This window comes from Silurus aristotelis (assembly GCF_946808225.1).
Source record: "Silurus aristotelis genome assembly, chromosome: 29".
In the NCBI taxonomy this organism is placed as follows: domain Eukaryota; kingdom Metazoa; phylum Chordata; class Actinopteri; order Siluriformes; family Siluridae; genus Silurus; species Silurus aristotelis.
Genome location: NC_139602.1, coordinates 11,393,712 through 11,411,272, shown reverse-complemented (window position 1 = coordinate 11,411,272; position 17,561 = coordinate 11,393,712). Strand labels below are relative to the sequence as shown.

At 41.5% G+C, this 17,561-nt stretch overlaps 2 protein-coding genes across 7 annotated transcripts; both read left to right on the top strand.

The window, feature by feature from the left end:
* The first annotated feature begins 3,952 nt into the window (after positions 1-3,952).
* ube2v1 (ubiquitin-conjugating enzyme E2 variant 1) lies at positions 3,953-9,869 on the top strand. The gene is made up of 4 exons (XM_083535572.1): positions 3,953-4,114; positions 5,168-5,316; positions 8,876-9,001; positions 9,078-9,869. The coding sequence occupies exons 1-4, from the start codon at positions 4,093-4,095 to the stop codon at positions 9,222-9,224; spliced, it is 444 nt and encodes a 147-aa protein (XP_083391698.1). The 5' UTR covers positions 3,953-4,092; the 3' UTR covers positions 9,225-9,869.
* A 93-nt stretch (positions 9,870-9,962) lies between these two features.
* csnk2a4 (casein kinase 2, alpha 4 polypeptide) lies at positions 9,963-17,350 on the top strand. Of its 6 annotated transcripts, none has more exons than XR_014532507.1 (14): positions 9,963-10,144; positions 10,813-11,001; positions 11,898-12,009; positions 12,110-12,211; positions 13,093-13,143; positions 13,442-13,501; positions 13,584-13,667; positions 13,801-13,911; positions 14,414-14,515; positions 14,636-14,736; positions 14,846-14,994; positions 15,095-15,184; positions 15,350-15,654; positions 15,970-17,350. XR_014532507.1 is itself a non-coding variant. In XM_083535571.1 (13 exons), exons 2-13 carry the CDS (start codon positions 10,901-10,903, stop codon positions 15,469-15,471), a joined length of 1,185 nt encoding a protein of 394 aa, XP_083391697.1. In that variant the 5' UTR covers positions 9,963-10,144; positions 10,813-10,900; the 3' UTR covers positions 15,472-16,792. The 6 variants fall into 6 exon arrangements, 2 of the variants coding, with proteins under 2 accessions (XP_083391697.1, XP_083391696.1); XR_014532508.1 differs by having other exon boundaries at positions 9,966-10,144; positions 15,350-15,573; positions 15,944-16,792; XR_014532509.1 differs by having other exon boundaries at positions 9,973-10,144; positions 15,350-15,610; positions 15,970-16,792.
* The last annotated feature ends 211 nt before the right edge of the window (positions 17,351-17,561 follow it).

The window sequence follows — 17,561 nt, the reverse complement described above, 5'->3', positions numbered from 1 at the left end:
TCGAAACAATTGAAATCAAACTTTTCTACAGTTTGTTTACACGATTGTCTCATTTTATTGATCTTTTTCTAATAGTTCAGTATTAATATATAATACACTGTACGACCAGAAGTATCAGGACACCTGACTTTTCCACCAACATTCTTCACAAACTTGAAAATGATCCCTTTAGTTGAACTTGGAGACCCAGACCTGTTCCAGCATGACCACACACAAAGATCTGCTTCACATCGCTTGGACTGGAAGATCAGATCTCCTGCTATAAAGCTTTACCCTATTGAACAATGTTTCATGCTGACTGCACCCCAGGCCTCCTCACCTCCTCACCTCACCTACATCAACACCTGACTTTACTACCACCTTTGTGGCTGAATGGATCTCCACACAAATCTAGTGGAACATCTTTCCAGAAGAGTGGAGCTCATTATAACAGAACATGGAGACTAAATGTGGAATGAGATGTTAAATGCACATCGTGATCTCATGCTCAGGTGTCCACACAGATTTTGCTATAGAAACAAGAAAGTGTTTATTAATATAAACCCATCCTCCTGCCAGAGCTGCTGTTTTAGAGAATCAATCAACACCTTCTGACCAATCACAGAGCAGAATTGTGTAAACGAACATCCCAAGGGGAACTTAAAAAAAAAAACTATAAATCAAATGATACGGCGAAGACGACATGAAATGTTTTGTGGTTCATGTTGGAGGATCACTTCCTGTTTTTAAAGACATCCCGAGGAACAAGCAGGAACAAATCCAGGATGGGGAACGCCGCGTTAACCTCATACTGTATTTTACTGTTCGGGACTTTACAGCGCTCGAGATTACTGTGTAGAAGCACATCGTATGGTCAGGTGTCCACAAACCTTTGGCCCTGAAACGTGAGATTACGCGGGAGTGCAGAATGACATTTACGTGAATGATACGTGCAGCTTCACGTCCAAGAAGTAGATCAATCATTTGATTGATGTACGAAGCGTAATTGTGTTACGTACGATTTTAAACGACAAAATTCTCTTTTTATGTTATTTCATGATTTTTTTTTTTAAGGTTTTTATGATCCCTCACATAGAACTGCAGAAAAGGGCGGAGCCATTCGACAGCAACAAAATATCATCGCCATAACTTATAATATTCCTGTGAATCTACGCGACACGGCGTACAACACGATACTGAGCTTCTCCGCAAGTGAAGATTAAATAAAGTACGAATTTCATCAGTAAAACAGGATTTCATTCTGAAAACAAGGAGAAAATTTAACATTGTGTGCAAAATGTTTTCCTTTCGTTTAAAATGAAGTACATTTATTTTTGACGCCGTTTTCAGAACATCACGCCGAGATTCTAATAAACCCGCAGGTGAGGTTACTCATTTACAGCTGTTTCGCACATCTGCAGCTGAATTCCTCGTAAAATCGATCCGTATTTTTTACCCACCAGTATTTCGCTCAGCCTTCGCTGGAACTACTTACGACAATGATGATGATGATGATGCCCCCACCCCCAAAACCCCCCCTTAATAAACATATATTTATGTTTTTCACACTAGGAATTAATAATAAATTCATGTGTTCATTTGCATAATTAGCAACATTTTATTTTTTCTTTCTGCATTTTCCTTTTATCTCTTTTGAAATTCGTGTATTAAATTTGTAATTTATTATTTAAATTATGCACCGGAACTTTTTTCCTTCAACCGGCTACTGAAAAAAACTACTGAATGATGTAGAAATTATTATTATTATTATTTTGTTTTTGTTTGTTTCATTTGAGCTGAAGCCATAAACACTGCTGGTATTTTTTTTTGTACATAAAATAATTTTTTATCCGTATTTCCGAGCGGTTTGTGATTTTCTGTAAAATATAATTTGCGAGCAAACAAAAAAAAAAAAGTTTGTAATTATTATTATTATGATGATCAGATGTTTTAATTCTGTTTGACTGCAAATCTTTTTGGTTTGTTTGTTTTAATTGTGATTAAGAAATGTTTTATATGAAATATAACCGGTGGGACGTTTGGTATAAAAAATAAAGAACTCGTACTGAAGAAGTAGTTTAGGACTCTGCATGTTCTCCAGTGCCGTGATGAAGGTGTTCCACACACCTGCTACATTTCATCATCTTCATCCTGCAATAATAAACACACGGAGCGATGCCACGGCAACATTATTACCCTGAGAAAATTACACCCTTTTTTTTGCCTGTTGTTGTATTTTCCATCCCTGAGTGACACTCTGATGATGATGATGATGATGATGATGATGATGGTGGTTTTAAATTTTCAAGTCGAATACATTTTTTATAATGAAATTTTTTTTTCCCTGCAAAATAAACAAATTAAAACACATTTCAGCAGCTTTGTTTGTTTTCTATTATTTCTAGATTGTAAGCAGCTAAAAAACAGGTGAAATTAAAGAAATTTGGGAAGAGTAAATAATAATAATAATAATAATAATACGCATTTTAGGTTTTTATGAAAAAAGGAAACTTTTTTTGGAAAAACAACTTTTTTTCTTCATCAAATCACCACACATCACAATGTTTTTTTTATGCGAAAAAGCCACACATTTTTGTAATATTTTTTTTATTTTTTTTTTTTTTTTTTTTTTTTTTTTTACATTGTCATTTATTGAATTCTAGTTCAAAATTCAGTTTTGGGTTTTACAATAAAAAAATTTTTTTTTTCTCATTCACATTAATGAATTTTTTTCTTCTTTTGTCAAAAATATTATTATATTATTTCCTTTGAGATATTTTTACAATTATTAAAATCACAATTTATTAGAAACGAACAACAAAACTTCATATACACAAATATTTTATTTCTCCATTATCTGATTTGCAAATCATTTCTCTTCTGCCTGAAAAATGATTTAATAAAATAATTCAGATTTAAAAGTTTATATTACTAAGATACTAGATTTTGTTTTATTGTAGTTTTTATATTTGATATGTATTTGGTTATTAGGGATTCAAGCATAAAATGCTGAAATCTTATTGTAGAAATTATTATTATTATTATTATTATCGTGCAGACTAAATTGAACGGCCTATATAGAGGTCAAACTTGGCCAGATAGTAGAACTCAATTTGGGGAGATGCTGACAAAGTATCAACCCAGTTGGCCAAATGGGGGCGCTACAATCAAAAAAACTTAATTTCACACATTTTTGGTCATAGCTTGTACAAGATTTATCGTAGATTTAAAACTTTCAGATGCTTGGAATCGTTGGGTCAAAACAAAGAAAATGCCTATTGATGTATTCGCTCTACAAAGTTTGCTTTTTCTTCGTAAAAATTGACTTATGTTTAAAACATACTTTTGATAATAATTATCAAAATGTATAAAGTAGGCTTTTACAAAAACGGTTATAAACTCATGAACGGAATGAGATCTCTTCACGAAACATGGTATATGTTTCTATGTGCGTAACCTTTGTTAAAAGAAAAAAGATTGCGTAGCTTTGCCACTTGGTGGCGCTAAACAAGGGGAAAAAAAGGAAAATGGCTATAACTACATAGCTGTACTTCTGATTGACCTGAAACTTGGCATGTTGTGTCTCTGTCCAATCTGGGTTTATGAGGACATTTGCGTATCTCAAAAAGCACGGTCATCATCTGCCAATGACTTTTGAGCGTCTGTTAGACGCCGTTACCAGAGGCGTATTACAGTGAAACTCGGTGGACGTCTTCCTGATGTCTTTATCCTTATGGCCTTCAGGACCTCAGTTTCCTCAAATCCTGCAAATCACAGCTATATTTTATTATTGTTATTGCAGGTGGAACACAAGTAGTTGAGATCACTTTTTGGCAGGGAGTGAAATAAACCTATAAATCAATAAATCAATAAATAAACACACACACACACACGTGTGTGTGTGTGTATATATATATATATTAGGGAAAATTATATTCATAACAAAAAATATTCTTAGGTTCCTTTACTTTAACGCAACAGTGGAAACGCCACGCTGGAGATTTGCCGAGTACGTACGCGCTCCCGGCGCTGCTTCACGCACGCACACGCGCAATACGCACGCACGTACTTTTGTTAAATGCGACGTGCGCGCAACCGCTCCTAAGCGACAAGATGGCGGCGTCCGCCGGATCAGGTAAATCGTTTTTTTCTGGTTTTGTTTCGTTAAAATTCTTACGAGGATTCGTTTTCTTACTTGTATCTCCAGTTCGAATTAATAAACAAGTAACGGATTTCAAACTTTGTTGATGAATCTGTAACGCTACTGTTTTTAAAAATAAAATGAATGGACTTCAAGGTTGGCTAGCTTGTTAGCATTTCCGGTTCGTCTTTTTTTTTTTCTCACCGCTATTCCGGGGAACTAAGTCCCGCCTCTTGCACCGGAATAGTCAACAAAGTTAGAGATTGTGTTCTGTGATTGGTCGGCTGTATTAGGGCTGATGCGTTGTGATTGGTTATTAGGATTTCTTGACGATGAATTTATCCCATCTGACTATTTTAACCAAATTAAATGTTTATTTAATTTTATAAAGACACATTTTTTTTAATTACACATTTAATGTTCATCCATATTCAAATTATACCTTTATTCTACTACGAGGGTCTAACCAATCATAGAGCAGGGGCGGGGTTTTGTCGTAATATGGGTGGGGAGGAACTTGTGCGGTGTATTTATTTATTATAATGTAATTTATTTACACTTCTATTATATTTCTATAATTTTTGAGCTCGCGATCAACGATGAAAGTATATTTCTTTGTAGCAAGTTAACATGTTGTGAGCTAAAAGACTCAAGGGTTAATCTGTAATGCTAAATAATTAGCTCGCTAAGTTAGTTGGTGATTGCAGCGTAATGACACGTGACAGAACCTGCAGAACGAGCTGCATGAGTTCCGGTACAATGCACACGGTGCATTGTGGGAAATAACATACATTTGCACTGGGAACAAAAGTTTTTGCTGCATCGTGTTCTGGGAGAAATGCTGCACCCCACATGCCTTCTGAGAAACTGCTGCATCTGAGTGTTCATGCATGCAGGAGATGCAGTGTCTCATGATCTCAAACTCATGCATTCTGTTCGAACATCTGTCTGCTCTAACGCAGTCTTTAAATACTTCATATGCACTTCACACACATGAGCTCACAAAGTTTAACGTTCACACTCATCCTCTCTGTTCCTCTGTTCCAGGCATCAAAGTTCCTCGTAACTTCCGGCTGTTGGAGGAGCTGGAGGAGGGGCAGAAGGGTGTGGGAGACGGCACTGTCAGCTGGGGTTTAGAGGACGATGATGACATGACGCTTACGCGCTGGAGAGGAATGATCATCGGCCCGCCCCGGGTAGGAATCATCTCAACATCTTAGTCAGCTTACACATCTCAATCACCTCCTCCCACATCTCTAACATCATCTCCATCAGCTCCTCATACATCTCTAACATCAGCTCCTCCCACTCCCTATCATCTTCTCCATCAGCTCCTCACACATCTCTAACATCATCTCCTCACACATCTCTAACATCATCTCCTCACACATCTCTAACATCATCTCCTCACACATCTCTAACATCATCTCCTCACACATCTCTAACAGCATCTCCTCGCACAGCATCATCTCTATCAGCTCCTCACACAGCTCCTCACACAGCATCATCTCTATCAGCTCCTCACACAGCATCATCTCTATCAGCTCCTCACACAGCATCATCTCTATCAGCTCCTCACACAGCATCATCTCTATCAGCTCCTCACACAGCATCATCTCTATCAGCTCCTCACACAGCATCATCTCTATCAGCTCCTCACACAGCATCATCTCTATCAGCTCCTCACACAGCTCCTCACACAGCATCATCTCTATCAGCTCCTCACACAGCTCCTCACACAGCATCATCTCTATCAGCTCCTCACACAGCATCATCTCTAAGCATCATCTCTATCAGCTCCTCACACAGCATCATCTCTATCAGCTCCTCACACAGCATCATCTCTATCAGCTCCTCACACAGCTCCTCACACAGCTCCTCACACAGCTCCTCACACAGCTCCTCACACAGCTCCTCACACAGCTCCTCACACAGCTCCTCACACAGCTCCTCACACAGCATCATCTCTATCAGCTCCTCACACAGCAGCTCCTCACACAGCAGCTCCTCACACAGCAGCTCCTCACACAGCAGCTCCTCACACAGCAGCTCCTCACACAGCAGCTCCTCCCACAGCATCCGCTCCTCCCACAGCTCCTCCCACAGCATCATCTCTATCAGCTCCTCACACAGCTCCTCACACAGCATCATCCCTATCAGCTCCTCACACAGCATCATCCCTATCAGCTCCTCACACAGCATCATCCCTATCAGCTCCTCACACAGCATCATCCCTATCAGCTCCTCACACAGCATCATCCCTATCAGCTCCTCACACAGCATCATCCCTATCAGCTCCTCACACAGCATCATCCCTATCAGCTCCTCACACAGCATCATCCCTATCAGCTCCTCACACAGCATCATCCCTATCAGCTCCTCACACAGCATCATCCCTATCAGCTCCTCACACAGCATCATCCCTATCAGCTCCTCACACAGCTCCTCACACAGCATTATCTCTATCAGCGCCTCACGCAGCTCCTCACACAGCATTATCTCTATCAGCGCCTCACGCAGCTCCTCACACAGCATCATCGCTATCAGCGCCTCACCCAGCTCCTCACCCAGCTCCTCACCCAGCTCCTCACCCAGCTCCTCACCCAGCTCCTCACCCAGCTCCTCACCCAGCTCCTCACCCAGCATCATCCCTATCAGCTCCTCACCCAGCTCCTCACCCAGCATCATCCCTATCAGCTCCTCACACAGCTCCTCACACAGCTCCTCACACAGCGTTATCTCTATCAGCGCCTCACGCAGCTCCTCACACAGCATCATCGCTATCAGCGCCTCACCCAGCTCCTCACCCAGCTCCTCACCCAGCTCCTCACCCAGCTCCTCACCCAGCTCCTCACCCAGCTCCTCACCCAGCTCCTCACCCAGCTCCTCACCCAGCATCATCCCTATCAGCTCCTCACCCAGCTCCTCACCCAGCATCATCCCTATCAGCTCCTCACACAGCTCCTCACACAGCTCCTCACACAGCGTTATCTCTATCAGCGCCTCACGCAGCTCCTCACACAGCATTATCTCTATCAGCGCCTCACGCAGCTCCTCACACAGCATCATCGCTATCAGCGCCTCACCCAGCTCCTCACCCAGCTCCTCACCCAGCTCCTCACCCAGCTCCTCACCCAGCTCCTCACCCAGCTCCTCACCCAGCTCCTCACCCAGCTCCTCACCCAGCTCCTCACCCAGCATCATCCCTATCAGCTCCTCACCCAGCTCCTCACCCAGCATCATCCCTATCAGCTCCTCACCCAGCTCCTCACCCAGCATCATCCCTATCAGCTCCTCACACAGCTCCTCACACAGCTCCTCACACAGCTCCTCACACAGCTCCTCACACAGCTCCTCACACAGCTCCTCACACAGCTCCTCACACAGCATCATCCCCATCAGCTCCTCACACAGCTCCTCACACAGCTCCTCACACAGCATCATCCCTATCAGCTCCTCACACAGCATCATCTCTATCAGCTCCTCACACAGCTCCTCACACAGCATCATCTCTATCAGCTCCTCACACAGCTCCTCACACAGCATCATCTCTATCAGCTCCTCACACAGCTCCTCACACAGCATCATCTCTATCAGCTCCTCACACAGCTCCTCACACAGCATCATCTCTATCAGCTCCTCACACAGCATCATCTCTATCAGCTCCTCACACAGCTCCTCACACGGCATCATCTCTATCAGCTCCTCGCACAGCATCAGCTCCTCGCACAGCATCAGCTCCTCGCACAGCATCAGCTCCTCGCACAGCATCAGCTCCTCGCACAGCATCAGCTCCTCGCACAGCTCCTTACACAGCATTATCTTTATCAGCTCCTCACACAGCATTATCTTTATCAGCTCCTTACACAGCATTATCTTTATCAGCTCCTCACACAGCATGGGTTCCTCACACAGCTCCTCACACAGCATCATCCCTATCAGCTCCTCACACAGCTTCTCACACAGCATCATCCCTATCAGCTCCTCGCACAGCTCCCACATACTTTCCTCCCACATGTCTATTGTCTCCTCATACATCTACATCATCATCGTCTCCTCACAGAACTCGAATAACATCATCATTTTGATAAACATACTTTAAATCCGGGCCCTTCCACTGAGTGGGCGGGACTAATCCTTTGTAATATTTGCATAAGCCACACCCCCTCACCAATTACTGGACTTTTTTTCTGCAATAAGAAACTGAAAGTAAGAGGGGGGGGGGAAAGGCTTTAAAATTACACCAGTGAAATGAGCAGATAATAAAAACTACTGCTAATAATAATATTAATGTTGATGAAAAGAAAAATATAAATGTAAAATTATATTAATAAAAAGTCATAAAAAAACTTTAAACATTGTGTGCAAGTAAAATAACTACATTAATAAAAATAAATCATCTTAAAATTCATCTTATTTTTGTGTAAAACATTTACAAAAAAAACTGTTTTTAAAGTCCTATAATTAAAGATATATAAAATAATACTGATTTTAAATATGGCAATTAGAATAAAGAAATGAAAGGATGCATATTATAGAATAGAAAGAAAATCAGTATTTAAAAAATAATCGAATAAATTGTGAGAAATTATTAATAAGTAATAAACATTTATAAATGTACATATATAAATAAATAAGTGCCATTTCAGTGCCAAATATATTGTGTATAAAAAAAAAAACAAAAAAAAAGGAAAGAATTAAAATGTGATAGTTTGGGGACATGTGATGTTTCTGAACGTTTGCTCTCATTTTCAGACGATCTATGAGAACAGGATATACAGTCTGAGGGTGGAGTGTGGGCCCCGGTACCCAGAAACGCCGCCGCTCGTCCGATTCGTCACTAAAATCAACCTGAGTGGCGTCCACAACTCCAACGGCATGGTGAGTGCCGGACTTAGACGAGTCCTGCCGGTCTGTTTTTGGTTTTTAAATAAAGCTGTTTTGTGACGTGTTGCAGGTGGACATGCGAGCCGTGTCATCTCTGGCCAAGTGGCAGAACTCTTACAGCATCCGTGTGGTTCTGCAGGAGCTTCGCAGGCTCATGATGTGCAAAGAGAACATGAAGCTGCCGCAGCCACCCGAGGGCCAAAGTTACAACGTCTAAACCACACGCAGACACACACACACACGCACGCAGACACACACACACACACACGCAGACACACACACACACACACACACACACGCAGACACACACATTTTACATTCCTGCTCCTTTCCAAGACTCTCGTCACTCCCTTCATTCCCTTATTTTATATCATGAGGCCCCACCCCTTCACCAGAGCAGCCAATCGGCAGCTCTCATCAGACGACAGATGCTTGTGAGGATGCATCATGGTTTATTCTGTTTTTTAATCTTTTTTGTTATACATGCAAATTGTAAAATAACATAAATTATCTTATCGAATGTGTGTGTGTGTGGGTGTGGTGTTATTTAAATGCTTCCTATTAAAGGATTTTTTTTTTTTTTTTTTTATTTAGTCCAAAAATAAAACTTAAAAGCTGATTAAACTGTTAAAACACTCAATTAAAGCGGTAAAGGTATTTTCAAAAATGTCATACTTTATATTTTAGAAAAGCTCATTTCGTTGCATATTAACTAGATGTGTAAAAGTATGTGCCCCCCACCTGTTCCTAATGACTGATTTAAAATCAAACAATTATAGGCCAAATTTATATATTTTATCAGTACAATGCTTGTAAGAATATCAAAAATCAAGTGAGGGAAAATAAAATCCTATAAACGCAACTTATCCGACACGGTGCTTTCTTTCGGGCATTTGACTCACGCATGCGCGTTGCTTTTCTCACGTTCTCTTTCGGGCATTTGACTCGCGCATGCGCAGTACGGCGACCTCCATGGAGTGATGCGCATGCGCAGTGCAGAGCGCCGCTTAGCGCTGTGTGCCATAGTATATGACTGAGACAGCAAAAAAAATATTTTAAAAATCGTACCTCAGAAAAAAAGATTAAATTTAAAATAATAAAATAATTCGTCATCATCGGAAAGATCTCATCCCAGAGGTAAATCTTATTATAAATTAATTTCATATATTCAATAAAAAACTTTAACACAGGAGCCGGGTGTTGTGGCTATGCTATGCTAAGCTAAGCTAAGTGGTAACTAGGAAGCCGGTTAAACTAATCGTCATTAGCTAGCTACCTATTTGCGCATGTTAGCATGTCAACCGTGCTAATGCTAAATCGGCTAATAAGTTTATATTAAGTCTATTAGGGCGCTAATGCTAACCAATTGACATAATAGGCAAAGATTAGCATAGTTACATAGACTACTGTTTATTATACTGTAACATCAGCATCATCTGTTTAATAATTATTTTTGGTTGTTATTGGTTGATATTTTTATGTTAATGTATAAAAAATTGTGTATATATATATATATATATATATATATAAAATAAGGTTTCTTTCTAATTGAATTGTGGTTTGTGTTTTTTATATAAATAAATTACATAATCTAAGAGGAACATAAATTATTTTCTATATCCAGACTTGAGTTCCCAAATATAAATTCGATCACACAAGTCAAAATCGTGTTTTTCTGTAGAATTTCCCTTTGTTTATGTAATACCCGGCCAGGCCTCGTCCCCACACGCCTTCTGAAATGCCTCAGTTCTGGTTGTTTAATAGTAAACTGTGGGATTGGTGATGGTGTGTTATTTGTAATTTAGGTGTTCAGGACGTTCCTCACCCCAACACGTTCCTGTCACGTCCCCGTCTCTCTCTGAACTTATCTCCCGCTGTGCCAAACTGTCAGACATGTCAGGTCCAGTGCCGAGCCGAGCGCGGGTTTACGCCGAGGTGAACACACACCGGCCCCGGGAGTACTGGGATTACGAGTCCCATGTGGTGGAGTGGGGGTACGGAACACACACATACACACACACACACACACACACACACACACACACACAATGGTGTAAATCTGTATTTAATTGCATAATGGTGTGCTCCCTATTCTGTCTGTCTTTGTCTCTTTGCATCTCCATCCTGTCTTTATGTCTGTCTCTGTGCCTTCGTCCTGTCTGTCTGTCTGCTCCTTAGTCCTGTCTGCCTCTCCGTCCTGTCTGTCTGTCTGCCCCTAGTCCTGTCTGCCTCTTGGTCATGTCTGTCTCTCTGCCTCTCAGTCCTGTCTGTCTGCCTCTGAGTCCTGTCTGCCTCTTAGTCCTGTCTGTCTGTCTATCTATCTCACTGCCTTTCCGTCCTGTCTGTCTCTCTGATTCTCGGTTCTGTCTGCCTCTCAGTCCTGTCTCTGTCTCTCATTCCTGTCTATTTCTCAGTCCTGTCTGTCTCTTGGTCCTGTCTCTCTGCCTCTCGGTCCTGTCTGCCTCTTGGTCCTGTCTGTCTCTCAGTCCTGTCTGTCTCTTGGTCCTGTCTCTCTGCCTCTCAGTCCTGCCTGTCTGTCTGTCTGTCTGTCTGTCTGTCTCTCTGATTCTCGGGCCTGCCTGTCTTTCAGTCTTGTCTGCCTTTTAATCCTGTCTGTCTCTCTTATTCTTGGTCCTGTCTGTTTCTCAGTCCTGTCAGTCTTTTCTGTGTTTGTCCTACTGCCTCTTGGTTCTGTTTCTCTGCTTCCTTACCTGTCTGTCCTGGGTCTCTCTGTCCCTTGGTCTCTCTCTCCCCACTTTCTCTGTCCCCTGGTCTCAGCATGTTTATGGAGTGAGCTGTAATTTGATGTAAAATGTCTGTTTTTCTCTCAGTAGTTTTGTTATTGATTAACCTCAATCGTGTCTCTGATCAAAAGAATGATGTTTTACAGAAATCAGGACGATTTCCAGCTGGTGCGGAAACTCGGGCGTGGAAAATACAGCGAAGTGTTTGAGGCAGTGAACATCACCAACAACGAGAAGGTGGTGGTAAAAATCCTGAAGGTAAACACTCAGCATTAATAAACTGTGTGTGTGTGTGTGTGTGTGTGTGTGTGTGTGTGTGTGCGCGCATTGAGTGATCAGTGTAAATTATGTCTCTCAGCCTGTGAAGAAGAAGAAAATAAAGCGTGAGATAAAGATCCTGGAGAACCTGCGTGGAGGTCCAAACATCATCTCTCTCGTAGACATCGTCAAAGATCCAGTGGTGAGTGTGAAAAATAATGATTCTTTATTTTTTATTAGTAATTAATATTAGTTCATTTATTAATATTTAGTATTATCAGTATCGTGTGTGTGTGTGTGTGTGTGTGTGAGTGACACTGGGGTGTGATTGAGTCACTGTTCCCACCTGTAACCTCCTGAAGTATTTTATTCATCATACACCACAGCATCTTCACTTTATCTTCATTTCTCAATTCTATTATAGCAGCTACAAACTACTGATGTTTCCTTACCAGAATCTAGTTTTTTAAGTTCCTATACAAGAAGCGCAGCTTGTTTGGATCTTGACTTTACACTGAAGACTGTTTCTCCTTCCGTTACACAAAGAAAATTTCACCATGGCAACCAACCGTGCTTCTTCTTCCCAAACCTGTACATTTTCTTATCAAATGAGGAACACATTCGTATCGGACGTCTTTGGATGTGGTAGAATAAAATTTCCCTTCACTTGAATTAGGAAACCCAAACCTGTTCCAGCATGATGATGTCCCTGTGCACAAAGCCTGCTCCATGAAGATCTTCTGTACATGGGTTGAAGTGGAAGATCTACAATAAATGTGAATGTTGACTGCACCCCAGGCCTCCTCACCTCACCTACAACAGTACCTGACTTACTAACACCCTTATAGCTTAATGAATGTCCACAAAATCTAGAGGAACGTCTTTGCAGAAGAGTGGAGATTGTTATAACGGCACACGGAGACTAAATGTGGAATGGGATGTTAAGAAAAACCACACAGCAATCTCATGTTAATAGTTTTTTCTCTTTACATTTGAAGTGTATTATTAGCACTGTGGCTGTGAAGGAGCGGTCGCTATAGAAACGGTCTGAATAACCGCTGTTCTCGTTTTCTTCTTTTACAGTCCCGAACTCCTGCATTGGTGTTTGAACACGTGAACAACACAGACTTTAAGGTAATCAATAAAAAAATAAATAAATTAATGGAGCACAGAGGGTTAAGGGCCTTGCTCAAGGGCCCAAGACCGGCAGCTTGGCAATACCGGGGCCTAAACCCCTGACCTTCCTATCAGTATCCCAGTGCCATAAACACTGAACTCTAACCCCCTGTGTGTGATGATATCTATATCCAGACCATGGTATAATTATATCCTAAACAAGCAGCTGGCTATTTTGTATTGTTATTGTGTAACGTGTTTACGACGTTCAACCTTTTTTCTCAATATATGCTATTTCTTCTTTTGCAATCCTCAGCAATTATATCAGACGTTAACAGACTACGACATTCGATTCTACATGTACGAAATCCTGAAGGTAAACCACATTCTACCCAACAAACTCTCTACGATTATTTCTGATTGTATTGAATGTGTGTGTTTTTGTTTTGTTTTGTCAGGCTCTGGATTACTGCCACAGTATGGGGATTATGCACCGAGACGTCAAACCACACAACGTCATGATCGACCACGAACACAGGAAGGTACAGAGTCATAACACCAGCTCAAATACGGTCTTACTACATTCTTAATGGCGTTAAACAATTGCTGTGTCTTTTTGTTTGTTTTTTTTGTTTTTTTTTTGTTGTTTTTTTTTTTCTTTCTCCCCCCGCCCAGTTGCGTCTCATCGATTGGGGTCTTGCGGAGTTTTACCACCCGGGGCAGGAGTACAACGTCCGAGTCGCCTCACGCTACTTCAAAGGACCAGAGCTTCTTATTGACTTTCAGGTCAAAACCAATTTTTTTTTAATAATAAGTACATTAATTGTTTACATCTTTACACTGACACTGCGCTCCAAAGTGCGAGGCAGAGACTAAACCAAATTGCAGTCCGCTACTTAATACGTTCCGCACGTAAAAAGGATTGGATTCAGTACACGTGTACCGAAGCGATAGCCTGGTACCGAAAAAGTTATACGTGTACTGTTACACCCCTAGTTACAGCGCATTCGTTTAGATCGCCTATTAAACCGACCTGCTGGTTTATCGCTCTGAACTCGCACCTGAAATCCTTCCAGCCAATCACAGTGCAGTATTTACAATGAATAAAGTATAATCTATTATATACAGTTAGATCATCATGATGTAGAATTAAATGCATACTATTTTTGGTATGGCATGATCATTTTAAATTATTTAATTGATTAATTCATTAATTTGTAAGGGGTTTAACGAGGTCCAGCTCATGTTCTAATTAACATATATAGTCATTTCGTACCTGTTGTTATAGATGTACGATTACAGTCTGGACATGTGGAGTCTTGGCTGCATGTTGGCAAGCATGATCTTCAGGAAGGAGCCTTTCTTCCACGGCCACGACAACTATGACCAGGTAAATACCGACTACGGGCTTTAACACCTGGCAGCCGGATCGTCTGCAGAGACGCCGCTTTTCCTCTTGTGAAATGGATGCTCGTGTAGTAAGGTGATGGTGTTTCTGATCTGTGTGTAGCTGGTGAGAATAGCCAAAGTGCTCGGAACTGAAGACCTGTACGATTACATCGACAAGTACAACATCGAGCTGGAACCTCGCTTTAACGACATCCTGGGAAGGTGTTTAACTAATAAATCACTACTAGATAAAAAAAAATTCCTAAAATTTATTAGCAGAAACGTATGTGTTGGGAAAAAGATAACTCTCTCTCTTTCTCTTTCTCTGCAGACATTCGCGAAAACGATGGGAGCGCTTCGTACACAGTGAGAATCAGCACCTGGTGAGTCCAGAGGCTTTGGACTTCCTGGATAAACTGCTGCGATACGACCATCAGGCTCGACTGACAGCACGGGAGGCCATGGAGCATCCTTACTTCTGTACAGCCTCTCTCCTCTCTCCACTCATTTATTCTATTCATCTGTGTACATGCTTTATATCTAATCTCTCTCTCTCTCTCTCTCTCTCTCTCTCATCCAGACCCTGTAGTGAAGGATCAGTCTCGCATGGTGGGTTCCTCTAACGTTCCAGTCCTCAACACTGCAGTGAGCACTGCCAGCCTGATCACAGGTAAGAACAGGAAGTGATGTCATGCGTTAAAACCACACAGGTGATGTTTTCATTTACACACACACACGCGCGCGCACTCCCACTCACCCACTCATATGACTGGAAAAATCAGTTGTCTCACTACTCTTTCTCTGTTTGTTTATTTCTCTTCTTCCCCCTGAACAGGAATCGCTGCTCTTCCTGCCTCCACAGCTCTGGGTCCTCTGACCGGCTCTCCCGTCCTCTCAGCTGCCACTAACCTCAGCGCTTCCGCCATCGTGCCTGCCACTGCCGGAGCCACTCAGTGATGCCCTCTGACCTCACGCTTCATCCTGCAGGGGATGATGGGAAAAGAGCGTTGCTCCATCTAACCCTGCCCCTTTTACCCCCCCCCTCCCCTTTACCTCCCCGTCCCTCCCCTTTACCCCCCCGTCCTACACCACAGTCGTAAAAAACTCCCTCACCTTTACCTGAAAACCACACAGACTAGAGTGAGTGAGTGTGTGTGTGTGTGTGTGTGTGTGTGTGTGTGTGTGTGTGTGTGTGTGTGTGTAACATTGTATGATCATGTTAAGCACATTTAGAAAGGTTACAGGTGTGTGTGTGTGTGTGTGTGTGTGTGTGTGTGTGTGTGTGTGTGTGTGTGTGTGTGTGAGACTCTAAAAACTCAAACACGGCTTATATTATTATAAATCAGATCAAATTTTTTCCACTGACACGGAGACAGAAGTTCCTACAAAAGTTTCTCGTAGAGATTCTGTTCAGCAAAGTTAAGAGAAGCTCCTCTCACACACACACACACACAGACACACACTCGGCGTCTTAACGTCTTTTGATCCAATTTTTTTTTAATGTAATATAATTAGGGTGAAGTAAACGCACACATTTAACTAATAAATTCTTCTTATTTTTTATTCGTTTCTTGTACATCATCTTTTTCTCCTCCGCTCCTCACTGGCTCAACGTCAGAACCGTGTAAATGCGTAACGAGATCGTAAACGGATTCTTTAAAGTCTCCTCTTTCCTCCACAATAAACAGCGATTATGCAAAAATCTCCTCCGTGTCGGTGTAAAAACTTTCCTCAACTCCACTCCTCCTTTATCTCCTCCTTACTCTCTCACCCCATTCCTCCTCCTCTTCTTTTCTCCTGTTGCTGCTTCTCGTTTTCCTCCTTCATCTTTCTTCTCCTTTTTTTCACCCCAATTACTTTCTTCTTCACTCCTTCTTTTATATTTATTCTCCTTTTCTTTTAATTGTGCTTCCCTTTTCCTCTTTCTCCTCTTTTTCCTCCTTCATCTCTCTCTTCTGGATTTCTTTCTCCGCCCATTCTTTCTCGTTCTTCTCCTCTTTCTTCTTCTCGTTCTTCCTTCTCCTGGTTTCCAAGTGGAGTTCTGATTGTATTGGTGCTGTTCCGACTCTCTTCTCGTCCTCATGTGTAACCCCTAAACCCCGGACCCTCTGTGTTTACATCCCGCCCAAAACCAGCAGGGGAACAGAATCAGCATGGAGTGTTTACTGTGTACACTTCACACAGCAATATCACTTTTTTATGCTCCAGAACTTGCTGCTATCCTCCTCACATCAGCCCTCGCTCCATCCAGACCTTCACTTCCTTTTTTTATTAAAAACAACACAAAAAAACAATACAACACTCAACCCAACAGTTTTCCTTTTATTAACCTGCTTTTACACTCGTCTCAGGCAGGAAAGAACCGCTTCACTCTGATTGGTCGACAGACTACACTGCAGAACCAATCAGAGTTTCAATACGAGTTGAAAATCCAAACAGAAAAAAATTGGTGAAATATTGTCATTAATTACAGTGGGGAAAAAAAAACTGCAGGTCACGTACGACAAATTGTGAGGTTCGATTCACTCGGGCCGTCCAGAGACGTTCACACGAATCACGTCTGATTTATTACAGTTTTGTGTTTGATGGGATTTTTGAGTGCAGAGTTCTGGGTTTTTTTTTTTGACTTTTTTTATTGTTTCATTTGGGGTTTTTTTTTTCTTCTTCTTCACTTTCAGCAATTTCTTTTTTAGCTTTTCTATACAATAAAATCCAACACACATACACACACACACACACACACACACACACACGCTTGTACAGAGCGTCTCTGTCCTCATGCAGAGCAGTAATGTTTCAGGATATTTGTGTAAATAAACACGTTTTATTTAGCGCACGTGTGCAGTTTCTATTCAACGTCTTTTCATTTCTTTATTTATTTATTCCTGGCTCAAAATTCAGTTTTTTTCCTTCACTTTTTTCACCTCTGATTTTACAGTTCGGTTTTATTTGTTTGTTTTATTAAGTTGTTTTTAATCGTAACAATTCGTTTTAGCATCATTTGCTTTTTATATATTTATATTTGTGATAAATTGTTCACATTTATT